The 18,745-nt window shown below is 42.9% G+C and overlaps 1 protein-coding gene across 3 annotated transcripts in view; it reads right to left on the reverse strand.

Moving 5' to 3' along the window:
- Positions 1–18,745, reverse strand: part of DOK7 (docking protein 7) — a 69,831-nt gene that overhangs the window by 3,880 nt on the left and 47,206 nt on the right. For all 3 annotated transcript variants that reach the window (XM_073001009.2, XM_020815400.3, XM_073001010.2), the window contains 3 exons: positions 11,534–11,576; positions 1,988–2,059; positions 732–881 (listed from right to left, as the gene is read on the reverse strand). In XM_073001009.2, the coding sequence (XP_072857110.2) occupies positions 732–881; positions 1,988–2,059; positions 11,534–11,576 (265 nt within the window). The remainder of the gene's footprint in view (positions 1–731; positions 882–1,987; positions 2,060–11,533; positions 11,577–18,745) is intronic.

The raw sequence follows: 18,745 nt of genomic DNA on the forward strand, positions 1-18,745 counted from the left end.
CACCTACTGTGCTATGTATTTCCGAAAGACTGTCAACTATTTATTTGTACTCTTCCATTCCTTAGTGGAAATGACAACTTAGAAAAATATTCATCTGCACTTAATAGAATTCTTTCAACTATTTTCCACTGTAATAGTAATTATTCATTCCTTCTACATCATATATTCTTCTACCCCCTCCTCTCTCCATCCCTTGGATTCTGTGTGGACATAGAAGGCCTCATCTCAAAGTATTAATGTTGTACTCCTTGCAGTCACAGCACTTCTTAAGGAAGATCCACAGTGCCACTGATGGCACACAACCTGATGAGAAAGAATGGGGGACGTAGACTATGCAGAAAGGAAAGCATAACAAGAAGGACTAAGCACTCATTCCTTTCTCAATGCTGGCTCAGCTGCCAGAATGGAAACTTACTGTTCTGTATCTGTAAAAAGGGAACGAGGAATCAGCTCCCTGTGGGTTAAATATAGACTTTCATACCCCTCAGTCCAAATTACAATGTTGATAGAAGGAACCAATCACTGGTAGTTTGGATAATGAGAATGTCTGGATACAAATGCCCTCAACCAACACTAAATACTGGACAAATATAAGAGTCACATCAGAATGATGTGCATGTTTGGCTCTGGCTTCATTACAATGTTGCTGTCAAAGGTCTTTTTTTGTTCATGATACGGTACAGCCCGCTTTGCAAAAGAAACATGTTTCAGTTATTTTCAAACATTCTTACCTCTTATATTTGTACTGGGTTCCTGGAGTTCTAACTCCATGTAATGCAGCTGTTTCTTTGATGTGGGACCAGTAGGAATATTAACATAGGTCGCCATCTCGCTACGCAATCGATCAGACACAGGTGGATCTGCTGAGTCACCTCCAGTATCTGTCAAGAGACGAATTAGGTATTTAGGAGCCAATAACTTAATTTAGTGATTGTGAAAGAAAGAAACAGAACTGGGACGGAATTTTTTCCCCCGAGGTTAAACTCAAGACAGAAAATTTTAATAAATGCTCTCATGACCAAAAGTGCTGCCTCATTCTTTTCCAAAGAACCAGCACATTTTCTGATGCATCTTTGCTTTTCTCATTTAAACATCAGAATGTGTAACATTCTGTGGGAAACACTGCATTATACAAAATTCCTTGATCCTCCTGATCATTAATGAAGGAAATTGAACACTATTAAATATACAAATAATGGTGGAGAGAGGTTGATTGTTGGGAGTTCAATTCCCCACAGTGCCTCCTTGACAGGGGCTGGACTCGATGACCCATAGGATCCTTTTCAGACCCAGAGTTCTAAGATTGTTATTGTTGCTGTTTTGGTTTTAGAAACTGTTGGGAGGTGGGATTGCATCATCTCTTCCCCTGTGTTTAACTATTTCCTCCACTGTCACCAACTGGAGGGTTTACTCCCAATGCAAACAATGGTTTCAGATGAGCAATTTTCCTTAGAACCAAAATGGGGATAGGAGAAAATTAAACTCTGATATTTGCATTTCTGAAAATATACAGATTAAATCTATTTGATACATAGTCTAATCTGGTGTGAAACAATACTGTACTCTGTAAAGCAATTTACAAAAACTACCAAAGGGGTATGAAGCAATTTGTTAATGAAAAAGACTCTAAATATCTTCCAGACAGAAGGAAGATTTTATTGGAGCGCTTGGAACTGAAAGCAAGGGGAGACAAAAATGCAGTAACAATGGGTGATCCTGAGAAAATTTCCTTAGGGCACAGTATGCTTTGAAATAACTGTGGAGAATCCTCTTTAATGTTTACAGCTCTTTCCTTTAAGAAGCAGCTCAAAGATAACTTCAGACAAGTACATACTTGGGCCTTTTCCTCATCCTTGATTTAATCAAAACTCGCTTTTGGAGTATCTGCTCCCCCACCCTACCGTACTGTGTATGTGTATATAACAATCTGCCTACTCAGTGAGATTATCATCACTCTGTGTATTCTACTTCCAATCTGTTTACTCACCAACATCTTCAGAATCAAGTAGAGAGCCAGCTTCAGTAGGTGGCATCATCAATTCATAGCTTCCTTTAAGGCCTAGAATATACACATATTTCTGCATACATGATCCAACTTTAAACAAGAATTTGTTCAGCAATAAAGCACATGGTTTCATTATTTCAGAGTCTTTCCAAAGACAAAGGCAAACAATATTCAGACCGACCACAAAAATACAACAAACGTTACTGTCAGCAAAGAACAAAAGGGACCCCCTCACCACTGCAGGAGTATACAGGATATCTTGCAGTTGTGGCCAGGTATATATTGGAACCACAAAATGTAGCATTCACACCAGAATCAAAGAACATGAGAGACACTGCAGACTAAAACAACCGGAAAAATCAGCAGTAGCCGAACATGCCCTAAAACAAGTTGGACATGAAATTCTATTTCAAAATACTGAAGACCAGCTAAAGACACCCATCAGTCACAGTGACAGGTAATCTCTCCCCCCTTATCACAACAATACATTCACACAAAAAAACACACTGATCACCATAATCACTCTTATCTCCTGAAAAAGACAAAAGCTGTTCCCACAGCTATAAATACTCAACCACCCAACAAACAGCAACAGAGCATGGACAGAGTTCCTACTCCTGTTCCTCTGAAGATGCCGGCCACAGAGACTGGTGAAACGTCAGGAAGAACAACCTTCAGAACACGGCCAAAGAGCCCGAAAAACCCACAACAACCATCTTTCCAAATAATTTTAAAAGAAAAATTATACTGTGTAAACTGTGCTATAGTAAAGACCTGGGAAGATCTGGGAACCACCCAGAGTTTTTGAGAAGAACATCTCATTAGTGACCCATGTTGATCTGGTGCAATAAATTTGGATTAACTGAAATTTGGGCAAAGCTTTTCAAAACAACCCAGATACCATGTTGGTCAGCCTAGAAGATATTCCATTTCTTAGATGATTTTTTTCATTTTGGCACCTTCAACATTCAGGCTGAGGGCATCTTCTCATGTGGTGTGCAGGCCTCTGTGGCTTCGGTAACAACCATGGGGCTACGGCAGCTTATTTGATGCCCCCTACCTGCTGGATTTACTTTTCTGAATTTGACAGGATTCTGGTGAACTAGTGGTGGTTGCTGCCCCTTCCACTTTATCTGTAAATAATCAGAGGTCTACCTTCTGCCCACTATAGACCACACTATCTCATTTGCCTTGAACATCTATTTGGGATACCAGGGCCAGATTTTCACCGATTTCATTTCTTTTTGTCCAGCATTCGCAGAGGATGGCTGGAGAGGTGATTGCAATTAACCCTCCAGATGTCTAATTCCCATCACCCCTGGCCATAGGTGGCTGGAGTTGATAGGGGCAAGTCCAACAACATTTGGGTGGCCAAAGTCCCTCTATGTGACAAAAAGAGTTGGTGTTGGACTTGGTGCTCCAAGATAACTCAACCACTTCTGTGTGCTGTGACAGAGCATCCTGGCATGTCTTTTCCTGCACTCAGTATATCCTTTCTTATGCACTTAATGAATTTTGTGGCACCCTTTATTAAAAACTCCCAGGAACAGCTAGAGTAAAATGAAGAAAGCATAAAAATAAAATATCACTGTAAAATAAAATAGACACAACATTATAACAAAACCACAGGAATTCTGCAGACAGTTTTACTAACGACCACTAATAGTTTACAAAACATGGCAGAATGCCCAAGTAATTTTTTTTAAATAAAGTTTTTCACCAGGTAGTGAAACACACCAACATTGGTGCCAGACAAACCTTCCTAGCAAATGCACCCCATGGGCAGAATAGCTCTCATGAGAAGAAAAGACTCCTTGGAAAAAACCTTGATGTTAGGAAAGTGTGACGGCAAGAGGAGAAGGGGACGACAGAGGATGAGATGGCTGGACAGTGTCTGCGAAGCAACCAACATGAATTTGACACAACTCCGGGAGGCAGTGGAAGATAGGAGGGCCTGGCGTGCTCTGGTCCATGGGGTCACGAAGAGTTGGACATGACTAAATGATGGCAGAATAGCACAACTGAAAAGACTGCTCTTTCCTGTCGCCACCTTCATATCTTTAGATGTTGGACAATACAGAAGATTGCCTCCAATGATGCTTGCAAAGTTTGGATAGACCTGTATAGCAGAAGCCAGCATTCTAGGTATCTTTGTTAAGGACTTTACATATGAAAATGTAACAAATAACTGCAAATGTTCTCACAATCAATGAAAAAGTATGTCTTGAAACATCCCATAGGAAAAAAAATCCCACTGTTATGAGACTTTTTTTCACTCCTACACAGTAGCAGCATCATATGAAAAAAGTGTTTTTACACAGAAATGTGTATTTGATTTTTAAAATGAATGTGCAAAATATTAGTTTTTGTGCAAATGCAGTTTTTTGGGCGCAAAAATGAATTTTGAAGAAAAAAGCTCTGAAATTTGAAAAATGATGAAAACCCTTCTAATTGTACCCAGCAGGAAGAAAACTTAATCCCCCCTTTCAACAACAAAAATAAAATAAATGAAGATTTGCATCCCATGGATAAAAAGCAATTATTTTTTAAAAAAATTGATTTAAATAACAAAAAATGATTTTTTAAAATTTAAATAATCAAACAAATCCTTTTAAAAATTTTAATCATAATTTAAACCCACCCTACATCCTTGTAATCAAAGGTGTCCATAAACAGATAGGCTGCTGTTGTTGCATGCCATCAAGTTGCCTCTGACTTATGCCAACCTATGAATGAGTAATCTCCAAAATGTCCTGGAGTCAATCCATCTTATCTTTTTCTTTTCCTGCTGCCTTCAGTCTTTCCCAGCATTATTGTCTTTTCCAGAGCATCTTGCTTTCTCATGATGTGCTCAAAGTGGGACAGCCTCAGTTTCATAATTTTTGCCTCCACAGAAAGTTCAGGCTTGATTTGATCTAGGGCTCATTTGTCTGTCTTTCTGGCAGTCCATGCTATCCATAAAGCTCTCCTCCAACACCACATTTCAAACAAATGACTTTCCTTACTGTCAGTTTTCTTTACTATTTAGCTCTCACACCCTTACATAGTAACTGGGAATGCAAGAATTTGGTCTTGGTACTCCAGTGCTACGTGCACTTGATGTTTTCTAATTCTTTCGTTGCTGCCCTTCTGAGTCTTCTGATTTCTTGGCTGCAGTCTCCATTTGGATTGATGATTGAACCAACACAAAATTTATAACAATTTCAGTATCTTCTTTGTTAACATTAACTAAACAAGTGTTTTAGTTCTTCTCTAGTCATGAATTTTGTCTTCTTAATGTTCAACTGCAGTTCTGCTTTCGCACTTTCTTCTTTCATTTTCATCAAAAGTTGTTTCAAGTCATTGCTGTTTTCCCCCTGTAAAATGATGCCATCTGCATATCTTAAAATGTTGATGTTCACTTCTTCATCTGAATTTATCTGGCTTTCCAAATGATATGAAACAGTTCAATCGGTATGCCATCAACTGCTGGTGATTTACACTGATCAGCCACAACATTAAAACCACTGCCTAATATGTAGGTTCCCCATGTGCTGCCAAAAGAGCTCTGATGCATGGAGGCATGGACGCCACAAGACTTCTGAACTTGTCCTGTGGTATCTGGAGCCAAGGCATTAACAGGAGATCCTTTAAGTCCTGCAAGTTGCAATGTGGGGCCTCCATTGATCGGATTTGGTGTTCCTGCACATCCCATAGATACTTCATAGGATTGAGATATGGGGAATCTGAAGGCCAAGGCAACACCTTGAACTCTTTGTCATGCTCCTCAAACCATTCCTAAACAATTTTTGGAGTGTGGCAGGGTGCATTATCCTGCTGAAAAGGCCACTGCCATCTGAGAACTCCATCACCATGAAGTTGTGTACATGTCTACAACAATTACTAGGTAGGTAGTAAATGTCAAAGTAACATCCAAATGAATGCCAGGACCCAAAGTTTCCCAGCAGAACATTGCCCAGAGCATAACACTGCCTCCGGCAACCAACCTTCTTTCCATACTGCATCCTGATGCTGTCTCTTCCTTATCTGAAAGAAAACACGATTCATCAGACCAGGTGACCTTCTTCCATTGCTCCATGGTTCAGTTCTTGTGCTCATGTCCCCATTGTAGGTGCTTTTGTAGGTGGTGTCATCATGGGTACTTTTGACTGGTCTGTGGCTACACAGCCCTATACTTAGCAGACTGTGATGCACTGTGTGTTCTGACACCTTTCTATCATGACCAACATGAAGTTGTTCAGTAACCTGAGCTACAGTAGGTCTTCTATATGATCAAATGAGACAGGCTAGCGTTCACTCCCCATGTGCATCAATGAGTCTTGGGCACCCATAATCCTGATGCCGGTTCACTGGCTGTCTTTCTTGCACCACTTTTGGAAGCACTAACCACTGCATACTGGGAACACCCCATCAGACTTACCATTTTGGAGATGCTCTGACCTAATTGTCTTTGTTTGTTTGTTCAGTCGTTTAGTCGTGTCCGACTCTTCGTGACCCCATGGACCAGAGCACGCCAGGCCCTCCTATCTTCCACCGCCTCCCGGAGTTGTGTCAAATTCATGTTGGTTGCTTCGATGACACTGTCCAACCATCTCATCCTCGGTCGTCCCCTTCTCCTCTTGCCTTCACACTTTCCCAACATCAAAGTCTTTTCCAAGGAGTCTTCTCTTCTCATGAGATGGCCAAAGTACTGGAGCCTCCTTCCAATTGATTTCCTTTAGAATTGATAGGTTTGTTCTCCTTGCAGTCCAGGGAACTCTCAAGAGTCTCCTCCAGCACCACAATTCAAAGGCATCAATTCTTCGGCGGTCAGCTTTCTTTATGGTCCAGCTCTCACTTCCATATAACACTACAGGAAAAACCATAGCTTTGACTATTCGGACTTTTGTTGGCAAGGTGATGTCTCTGCTTTTTAAGATGCTGTCAAGGTTTGTCATTGCTTTCCTCCCAAGAAGCAGGCGTCTTTTAATTTCGTGGCTGCTGTCACCATCTGCAGTGATCATGGAGCCCAAGAAGGTAAAATCTGTCACTGCCTCCATATCTTCCCCTTCTATTTCCCAGGAGGTGATGGGACCAGTGGCCATGATCTTAGTTTTTTTGATGTTGAACTTCAGACCATTTTTTGCGCTCTCTTCTTTCACCCTCATTAAGAGGTTCTTTAATTCCTCCTCACTTTCTGCCATCAGAGTAGTATCATCTGCATATCTGAGGTTGTTGATATTTCTTCTGGCAATCTTAATTCCAGCTGGGAATTCATTCAGTCCAGCCTTTCGCATGATGTATTCTGCATATAAGTTAATAAGCAGGGAGACAATAGACAGCCTTGTCGTACTCCTTTCCCAATTTTGAACCAATCAGTTGTTCCATAGCCAGTTCTAACTGTTGCTTCCTGTCCCACGTATAGGTTTCTCAGGAGATAGATAAGGTGGTCAGGCACTCCCATTTCTTTAAGGACTTGCCATAGTTTGCTGTGGTCCACACAGTCAAAGGCTTTTGCGTAGTCAATGAAGCAGAAATAGATTTTTTTTTCGAACTCTCTGGCTTTCTCCATAATTCAGCGCATGTTAGCGCTGGATAGGTCTCCGATATACGGAGACCTATATCTCTTCTGTACAGGTCTCTGGTATACGGTTTCCACTTTCTCTTTATTTTCTCCTTGTCAGATAGTGCACATCCTGTTGGTCATTCAGCATTCCTATTCTAGGTTTAAATGCCCCTTTGATTTCTTTGAGCTTCTGAAAAAGATTGTGTTTTCCTCTTCTGTTGTACTCTTCTGGTTCTTTGCACTGGCCATTATAATACTTTTCTTCATCTCTATATAGCAGTTCCTAAATACAGCACTCGGGATTCTGACCTTACTTTTGGCACTTTTATTTTTGCTTCTCATCTGTCCTTAATAATTTTAAGTGTTTCTTCCATCATCCATCTAGGTTTCTCTTCTCTTACTACAGGAATTGTCTTGTAGATGAAATGGCTGCTCTCTCAAATGCAGCATTGAGTTTAGCCCTGACATCCAATATATGTTTGATGAATGTCAAAGGTTGAGATCATGTTGTTGTTTTGCAGATATCACTTAATTGTATACCCTTGAGAAGGGCTGTGCAAGTCGCAACACTGCTAGAGTGTCCTTTCAAAGAGTCAGGTACTTGTCTCTTTGCTACTGGCAAAGATTGCATTCACAAGTCACCAGGGGTTAATATGCTTCTCCATCACCGAACCTTGATAGCTAACAAATAACTTGCTGTATTTTTGGAAGTGTTTGGTTCTGCAGGTGCAAAATGCCAGAGCTCTACAGATGTTCAATATATGAGTCTATAGAAGGCAGTGGAAAGAAATTCAGGAGAATAAGACGCAGATTGAGGTAAAAACTGACACCACCTTATGGAGGATGGACATGTCAGGAAAGATAACAACTTTATCCTTACGAAATTGCACAAGGAAAGCTGTTTGGTAGGCAAGAGGTTTCTGGTTTACCATAACCATTGGCTCAAAGGAATTTCATAAACTGGTCACGCACTGGAGAAAGCAACTGTTGTGGTGGTGGACTGCACACATCTGGAGAGACATGCTGCAGACAATGCAGTAACCTCTTGATAATTCAATTTCTGAAGTATTTTGACACCTTGGAGCCCACAGATTGCTTGGCAGACACACATATCTTGATGGAAGAATGAGATAAGCCACTAGATTTTAGATACAGAAGAAAAATGCAACACTGTGTGCAATGAGGATGGCAGGTCAGATTTTCTGAATGATTGGGCAAAGGAATGGAATATCTGCCATTCATGTAGCTACATTCAGTAGATGGTTTTCTGGACTTGTGAATGATCCTTCTTGGTGTTGGATAATTTTTGTGCTGTCAGCCTCAGCATGGCTAAGTCTGGATGGAACAGTCCCCTTAATCTGAGTGACTAAATGAGGAATCGGGGGCAGGTGGTGAATATCTGTTGACATTAGTTTTAGTGTTGCAACCCAAGATTAGCACAGCCACCATGGGACTATGAAGATCACCTTAGATTTCTCATGATGAAGCTATACTATTATCCTTTGCAGGAGGCAAACTGATGAAAAGAGGTGAAAAAATTCCTGGACCAATGGGGTCATGAAAACCCTTTGGGTCCACTTTGGTAATTGAGGCTGTGATAGAAGCCAGAGGGAGTGGCAATCGCATTGTATATATGTGATGGAACAGTTCATAGATACAGAAGATATAGAAGATATAGAGATGGAATGCTCTCTCCTTTAGTGCCCTCAACATTAAAGCATCAACTTGATCTCAGGTGTACTTCTAGTGCTCGGTCTCTTAAGCTCTGTAAGTCAGTAGTGATGTCAATACTGAGTGATCTGACTCATGTTTGGGTGGCAGGTAGGCACCATTGGTACCAACTACCCACACTCCAAGGGATTCAAAAGAAGCATCCATGCCATGGGAGCTTGGATGCTTTTCTTTGTGAACCCCAGGATATCTGTAGAAGGGCAAGGGGAAATGCCACTCAGGCCCTAGGCAGTAGTGGGGCTTGGAACTGTAGAAATATGGTGGCAGGTACATCGAATTCTGTTTGACCTCCTGTTGGTGGTGGGTCTTATGAATACTTTTTCAGTGTGGTGCAGTCACTTCCCAAACATTAGAGGCTGATTCCGGAAATGAACCACAGTAATGTTGTCTGTTCCTAGGGAAGTCTTCAGGCTCCAGCTGTGGAATTTCTTGGAGTGGAGAGAGTCGACTGAGCACATGCTGAGTGTGCCTACTCCACTAAGGAGATTGACTGAAAGTCGGGAATGAAGGCTGGAGGCACTGTTTCTTTCTCTGAATCAGACTGAAGGCACACGAGTTGTCTTGCTCTTTCTCTGCAGACTGTGAAGGAGATCTAGGTGTTGGACTAGATCTCCACTGACTTTTTTGATGCCACTGACTTGTGTCAGGATCTGGCCTGTACTGCCCTGGGAGCTGCAGGATCAGGGCCAACCTGAGCCAGGAGTGGCCGGGTGTTTGCAGGCTCAGGCCCTGGTCTGTGTAGCAGCAGCTGCTGGGCCACTCATGAGGCTCACCTGAAAGTGAGCTTACCCTGTTGTTCCTTCCTTGCATCCCTGGACCCTGCTGCCTTGATACTGTTCCTCCTGGCTTTGACTCTTGGACTGTCTGACCATGATTTGCATTATCCTTCTATTTGGTTGCTGTTTGGATTCAAAACCCTAGCTGGCTGGTCTCCGCTTGGACTGTGGGTTGCTCCAGACTGGCTCCTGGTGCCTTTTCTACTGAACAAAGGACAACCTGTCCTTTGATGGCATGGGCTTTTGCTTAGATTTAAATTTTCTAGCCAGGGTAGACTCAAGACTCGGTAGGCTTTTTGCACTTCTTTGAAATGGAAGTTGTGAACTTTGGTATTGAAAAGCCTTTGGAAGAGGTCAAGTGTATGGACTACACTCTCAACGTTGATGATATACCTTTGGTTTTGATCACTTGTGATTCAGTTTCCTTCATCCTTTGCTTGTCCCTTTTTAATTTTTAATTTATTTTTATTCCCTAGTTCCACCTGGATTACCTCCTTGATGACTTGTCTGAAGGGGGTCTTACACACTGATGCTGATGGTTTGCTGAGACAGGGACCCTACAGCCAAAAATGGAATTTGAGCCAGAACTGTTGGTTTTTAATAGCAACTTCTGGACATTCACAACAGGATTTGGTCTGGTGTCCCTCAATGAGGGAATATAAACATTTAGAATGCCCGTTGGTAAGGAAGATTTTGCTGCACATACAGCACACATCTTGAATGGGCCCACCAGGGTCATAAAAGGACAGGAAGGCCTTATAGCACTCACACAAAAGACAGACAGATAACTATTTTAGGGGAAGTCATAAAAAGGTTGAAGGAAGGAGGAGGGCAATGACATAGGTAAGGATAAAGGTGAGTTTTAAGTTATAACTGCTCTCAAAACACATTCCAAGAAGTCCTCTCAGCAGCAACTAAAAGGAACTGAGCGATAACTATAGGCACAGGGATATGCATGATGGAGTAGGAGGAGCTGCCCTAACAGCCTTTTTGTTTTGAGCTCTAGAATGTTCCGACAAGGCTTCACACAGGTGGAGAGAAACCCTCATGTGTGATTCATAGAGCCAGCAACAAAGACGGGGAAGATAACTGTTCCTTGCCCAAATATTCTCTCTTTAAGGCAATGTGTCAGCAGTACTCTCCTGATATCCAACCATATTTCTTCTTGTCATCTCAGCAAGGTAAGGCTATGCAAATGTTGAGTTCCTGCTTAGAGGCATTAATCTGTTTATATAAAGGCTAATACAGACTAAATCTGACAAGACTGTGATGCAAAGGCACCAAAGGATCCAGAAAAAAACAGACAGTCCCTTTGAAACAGTCTATAAATTACTTCAAAACGGCTGTTTTAAGGTGTTGTTGTTCAGGATTAGTCTTTAAACTCATAAGCTGAAGGTTTCTTTACTCTGCTTGTTACCCCAAAATAAACAATAGAATCTTGTGGAAGTTTCTAGAAGAAATCTCATCAGTTCTTACCTGGACTACTTTGCAATGTTCCAGATGATAAAATTGAAGTTTCCTGTAAAACAACAATGGCAAAACAAAAATGTACAACCAGTATTATGATGATTGAGAATATTTTTTAAAAACGTATCAATGCTAAAAAGTTTGATTTGACAAACTGTTCTCTTAACTACTGTATTGTGAACTAATTTTACTTTTTGATTGTTGTTCAAAGTAATATACTTTTAAACATTTCAAGGGTTTACCTTTCAAATATATTTTGTTCCCGTACACTATAGTTCTATTAGTGCAGTTCAGAAGATAAATCAAGATGATGACAAATTAAGTATTCACCTAGTCCTAGGCCATTAAAAATTTAAAATTTTATACCATTGCTGAAAACTTTACATCACTATTACATAAACAATTTATTGACCTAAGATCAGGTCAGCAGGCCGAGTGGTGGCAGGGAGCTGGCCCCTCAGTGAAATCCCCTCTGCTCTTCTGAAGCCCAGTTCCCTAACCTCATCTGGCCTCTCTCTGTGCAGAAGAGGCACAGAACTCCTTCTTTGCAAAGGGAAGAGACACTTGGACCATGCACTGGGGTGTGTGCGTGTGTGTGTGTAACAAACTGGGAGACATCAGGAGGCCTTCTGCTTCCTCCTTTTGTCAGTAACCAAGCTAACACTGCTTTGATACAGCAATTGCAAAAATACTACACATTCTGAAAATTACAGAACCAAAGATTGTAAACAATCAGATTCACAACTAGAGATCCCAAGTAAGGCTTGCAGTAAAATACCACAATGTGCCTTTAGCCCTTAAAAGGAATATTCCTATTCATGGCAAGAACTACCCCACAAGGGAAGCCAGCAGTCCTCTGCAGCTCTTGTACGAAACGGGAAAGGACATCTTCACTTTCTTCCCACTGTACCCATCAATTTCTATTGTATGTAAGCTACACTGCTACAATTTTGAATGGCATGATAAAAACCGATAGGTTACCCACCTATAATTGTAGTTCTTCAAGTAGACCTCTGCGATTCACACCCTGGGTTATCCGTGCCTGCACAGAGTCTCATTGGAAGATTCTGGAGGTTCTGCGGTAGCAATAAACACATTAGAATAAACTCCTCCCCCTTATAAGTACCTTGGCACCAAGCCTTTCCTTTCAGTTGTGTCAAGCGCTGCTTAGTAGTAAGCAGAATGGCATGAAAGGGGGGAAGTCAGGTGGGATGTGTGAATCACAGAGGTCCACTTGAAAAACTACAATTACAGGTGGGTAACCTGTCGTTCTTCTTCGTGTCCTCTGTGAATCACACTCTGGGTGACTAGTAAGCTGTCTTACCTAGAGGCAGGGTGTGACACCAAGGTAGAGGCTAGAACAGCACATCCAAAGACCACATCAGACTTCTGCCAGAGGTAGAGTCTATAATGAAGGATGAAAGTAGATGGCTGTGCCCAAGTGTCAGAAGCACATACATCTGGAAGTGGTACGCCACGAAGAAAAGCTGTAGAAGCTGCCACTGCCCTAGTGGAGTGAGGGCGAATCACTCTAGGGACTGGTTGTCAAGCAAGTTGGTATGCCAAGTGAATGGTTGAGGTGACCCATCTAGATATAGTCTGGGAAGTTACCTGATGACCTTTAGTAGGTAGTTGATGGCTTATGAAAAGACGAGGTGACCGTCTAAAAGGTTGCATAAGTTGGAGATAGAAGGCAAGGACTTGTCTGACATCCAATGCATGGATAAGTCTTTCTTGATATGAAGAAGGTGATGGGAAGAATGAAAGAAGAACAATCGGTTGGGAGAGATGAAATTGAGAGACCACTTTGGGAAGGAAGGAAATATCCATGGATAACTTCACCTTATTGGGAAAAACTGTAAGTAAGGATAGTTAGAACTCAGGGCTGCTAAGCTGCTGGCTCGGCGAGCTGAAGTGATAGCTACGAGAAAAGCTTTTTTAAAGGTGAGGAGTCATAGATCCGTTGTAGCTAAAGGCTCAAAAGCTGCTTAGGTAACTTGTTTCAGAACCAGAGTTAGCAACCATTGTGGAGAAGGTGGTCAAATATCTGGGTACATATGAAAAAGACCTTTAAGAAAACATTTTAGTGTTGAATGTCTGAAGAAATTAGTGCTGGCGAATTTGGAGGTTGATAAGAAACTACTGCAGAAAGGTACACTCTTAGGGATGAGATGGAAAGGCCATTGGACTTGAGATCGAGTAAGAAATGAAGAACGGTGGTGAGTGATGGATTGACAGAAGGTAATGAGGACGATTTGGTGAATGACTTACATTTTTCCCTTTATATAGGTAGGCTTTCCTGGTGGAAGGTTTTTTAGCTTGATGGAGAATGTTCATTAGCGAGGGATAATTCTCCATGTTGCCAGATGCAGAACAGGTAAGTCCAGGTGGAGGACCTGGAAGTTATTCTGTGTGAGGAGGTATGGCAGGTGGGGGATATGGTGGATGTCTGATGAGAGATTGTGGAGGACTGGGAAACAGGGCTGTCTCAGCCACTAAGGAGCTATCACAATGACACTGGTTTTGTCTTGTTGAAGGCGAACCATGACTTTGTGGAGGAGCAGGAACGAAGGAAAAAGGTAAGTGAGGGTTTTGGGCCAACAAATGCGTCCCCTTGGGAGTGTTCGCCAACGCCGGCTTAGGAGCAGTATCGTTTGCATTTCTGATTCATGCAGGAGGCGAAGAGATAGACACTTGGTATGCCTCATATCTCGCAAAGGTAGGGAAAGACTGACTAGTCTCGTTCCCATTTGTGAGTTTGGGAATTCATGTGGCTGAGCAAGTCTGCCAGGTCATTGTCTTGGCCAGCTATGTGTAAAGCTGTGAGACAGATATGATGTGCCAGACACCACTCCCATAGGTCGACCACTAAGTAGAGGAGACTTGGAGAGTGGGTGCTACCTTGTTTGAAGATACAGTACATTGCCGTGCTGTTGTCAGTGGTAATCTGTACCATTTTGCCTACAAGAAGATTTCTGAAGGCTTTGCAGGCCTTTATAACTGCCAGTAGCTCCATTTTGTTTATGTGGAGCTATTTCTCTCTGTGAGACCAGTTGGCGTGGATTTTGAGGGATTTGCAGTGTGCTCCCCAGCCTGTGAGGCTGGTGTCGGTGGTGACCTGTATTTGTGGATGTGGTTGTTGGAAAGGTCGTCTGACAAAAGGGTTGAGATGCGAACGCCACCACTGAAGCTGGGAGGCAAGTTGTGGAGTGACCCTTAAGAGAGTGTGAGGAGGGTCTGTCAATGGATTGAAAATAGCAAGAAACCAAGATTGGAGAGATCTCACTTTTAGATGTATGTGTTGTATGACTGACGTCATAGAGGCCATGGTGCATAGAACACATTGTACTGTTAAGGTGGGTATCATGGCATGAGGAGTGAAACTTTGAAGCAAGGTGATCAGATTTTGTCTCTTGTCAGTAGAGAGAAAGGCGCAGGCCTGTGTGGAATTTATAAGTGCACCTATATAATGAACAATCTTTGTAGGTTTTAAATGTGATTTTTGTTCATTGACTGCAAGACTGAGATCGTGAAAGAGGGCAAGGGGGAAATGGGTGTGCACGGGAGTGCGCTACGAGGAGCCAGTCGTCAATAAACAGACAGATTAGAATGTTTTGAAGTCTGAGGTAATCAGCTACTGGTGCTATGCACTTGGTGAACACTCTTGGAGCTGTTGCAAGGCCAAAGGGGAACCTTTTGAACCCGGTAGGCTTGTGACCCTAGTTGAAAACAAAGGAATTTTCTGTGTGCAGGATGTATTCAAATATGGAAATATAGGCGTCTATGACCGTAAACCAGTAGGTTTTTTTTAAGTAAAGGAAGAACTGATTCCAGAGTAACCATACGGAATTTTTTGGTGATGATGTATTTGTTCAATTCACTTAGATCTAAGATTGGGCGAAGCCCTCCGTCTTTTTTGGGGACGGTGAAATAGCGAGAGATATACTGTATTTTTCCGTGTATAAGACTATACCTTTGTCTAAAATTTTTAGACTAAAAATTGAGGGTTGTAAATAATACACGGAAGTAAGCTGAGGAGAGTACAAGAACAAGTGGAGGGGATAGCAGGGATCAAATTGCTCATGTAGGGCTTTGATCCCTGCTATCCGCTCCACTTGCTAATTCTTAGCAAAAGGAAAGCAGGGATCAAAGCGCTGCAGGATCGCTTTGATCCCTTTCTCCTCTGCTTGCTTAGTCCCATGGGGCTGAACAAAAGGAGGGGGAAAAGAATCAAAGCAATCCTGTGGCTGTATAAGGGGGAAAGGGATCAAAATGATCGTGCAGTTGCGGGATTGCTTTGATCCCTTTCCCCCTCCTCTTGCTAAGCCCCGCTAAGATTTCTTAATTTTGGGTTAGAAAAGTGGGGGGCGTCTTATACATGGGGGCGTCTTATCACGGAAAAACATGGTAACCTTTGTTGTATTGAGAGATGGACTGTATGGCGTCTTTGAGAAGTAAATTTGTTATTTCTTCTTGCAGAGTTTGCGGAGGTGGAGTGATGATGTGAGTTGTTGGAGGAAGTTTGAAGAAATGGATGCGGTAGCAGTTTCAGATGATGGATAGCACCCAGGTATCCGTGGTGATGGATGCCCAGGCAGGTAAGTGTTTCCAGAGGGCAGGGTGGATGGGCTGGGTTGCAATCTCAGTCAAAGGAGCGTCAAACATGACGTTTGGGTTTGCGGTCATTTCGCCTAGTAATGGGCTGTTGCCGAGGTTTGGTTTTTCGATTTTTGAAATAGGGTGTGTAAGATGTTTTTCTTGGAGGGTCACGTTGGAATTTTTGGTAAGAGTTATAAGGCCACCTCCATCGATTTTGTTGATGGCATTTGTGGTAGGAAGGATAAACTCCCCAACCTCTAGTCACTGATCTTTTCTTTTGTACATTTTCTAAGATGTCACCAGTTTCCAGTGTTAAAGAAGCCTGCCCCATCGAAGGGAAGGTCTTCGAAATGTGCATGGGCGTCCTCAGGCAGGCCAGTTGTTCTGAGCCAAGAGAAGCGGCGTAGGGCTACTGAGGTGGCCATAGAGTTAGCTATAGCGTCTACTGTATTTCGAGCAGAGAGCATCTGTTGTATAGCAATGGAAAGGCCTTCCTGTTGGAAGGTTTGGGCAAGTATTTTCTTATCTTCTGGTAGAGATTCAACAAAGGTGGACATGCTGTCCCAAAGAAAGCACTGATAAGCTCCCATGGCTCCCTGATAATTAGCGACTCACATGGTGAAGGCTGCAGAGGAGTAAAGCCATCTGTCCATGAAATCTATTCTCCAACTATCCTTATTTGGTGGTATAAGTGTTTGCTGGTGTTGAGATCTGGATTGTGAGGCTTTAACGTTTGGAGCTGGTTGTTTCTGGACCAAAATGACTCGTATGTGAGGAGGCTGGTTTCGTCCAGGATTGTTGTGCACTACTGAGCAAGGATGGTAACATTAATATGTGTACTGGAGTATCTGTGTCTTTAGAAATTGATCAAACAGCTGATTGGCTGGTTCCGTTGATAGACGGTGAATTTGGAGGTTGAGAGACTTAGCCATATGGATCATAAGTTGGGCGTAAGTCTGAAAATGCTCTGCTGGTGACAGTGGGTCAGCATTGACAATGCCAGACTCTGGTGAGGTAAGTAGTACTGATAAGTCTGAGGTCGAGATCTATGGTCAGATCCCTTGAGGTTGCATCAGGAGTCGACGGACTGTCGATCAACCTTGGTGTCAAGAGGTTGAACGTCATAGTATTGGTGGTTACGACTCTAGATAGATAGAGGTGGCATATCCATGGACATTTGTCGGTGTCGAGAGCCTTCGACATTGAAAGACGTTGGTTGAGTGCCCATGGACTTTGTATGATATGGATGGACCTCGGTGTCAAACGCCATATCGAAATGGTGTTGGGTTCGATGTTTCAGATTTGCCGGAGAATGGAGATCATGTAAAGGTAAGGGGATGGAGCGGGTGTCCATGGACCAGGATGGATATGGAGGATCATCGATATCAGAGCCTGTGTCTCTGTGATGTCTAAACGGAGGTATCAAGGGTTTCAACTTGTGCATTTTAGAGGTCTTTGATGATGTAGATGGTGTGTCGAAGTGAGATGGTGTGGCCGATGGACGTTGTTTTGATGGTACGGAAACAACCTTTTTCATCGCCTTGGTCTGAGAAGTGGCCTTACACGGAGGTTGGGCCATTTTAGTTGTTTGAAGGGATTGCTCCCAAAGGCAGAATTTAAGCCTATACAGGTGAGATCAGAGGACTCCGCGTTTGAAGTACTTACAATGGATGCAGGAGGACGTTTGGTGTGCTTCTCCCAAACAAGAGAGGCACTTGGTTGTCCGAAAGTGGTATTTTGTTATCGCAGACCACGCAGTGCTTAAATGGGCCCAAAGGGGCCATGAATAGTGGAAATACTGATTTAAGAAAAAAAAGGGGGGGGGGAATGCTGCGTCCTAAAGGCCAAGCGAGGGAAAAAAGAATACTAATAGTAGTATTTAACTTGATCTATTATAACAGAGACAAATGATTAAAATAAAATAAAAAGGAATCAAGATTAAGCTTTCTTTCACTTTTACTCACAGAAGCAGAACAAACATGAGGCTCTCAATGCGGCGGTTGAAAGAAACTTAAAGGAGAGGCTTGGCACCAAGGTACTTAGACGGGGGGGGGGGGGGGCTTGTTCCAATGTGTTTATTGCTACCTCAGAAGCTCTAGAAAAGCAATGGTGAACCTATGGCATGCGTGCCACAGCTAGCACACAGAGCTGTTTCTGCTGGCATGCAAGCCATAGGTCGCCAGCTCACTACTCCCCCTGCCCCCCGCGCAGCGAAACCTGTGCAGGTGGCTGCAGCCAGTGCTGACGCTTCAGCAGGCGGATCCGGAGCAACTGGTGCTGGCAGCGGAGGGGCCTTGAGGCAGGTCCATGCCAGGATTCCCCCTTCTACCACCACTTCCGGTTCCGGGTTCTCTGCCGTCGCTGTCGCAGCAGCGGCACACCACCCACTGTCCCCCCTCCTCAGTTTGGGCACGCGAGCCCAAAAAGGTTCGCCACCACTGCTGTAGAATCTTCTGATGAGGCTCCGGACAGGCATGGATAACCCAGGGTGCGATTCACAGAAGTCACGAAGAAGAACCATTAAACTTGCAATCATTTAAGAAATCTTGAAAAGCATGAAATTACTTGCGCAGACAAAGCCTCCCTGCACAAGCACACTGTCAACCCCGAGACTGAAGCAGC

The sequence above is a fragment of the Pogona vitticeps genome, chromosome 5 (genome assembly GCF_051106095.1).
Source record: "Pogona vitticeps strain Pit_001003342236 chromosome 5, PviZW2.1, whole genome shotgun sequence".
Classification (NCBI taxonomy): domain Eukaryota; kingdom Metazoa; phylum Chordata; class Lepidosauria; order Squamata; family Agamidae; genus Pogona; species Pogona vitticeps.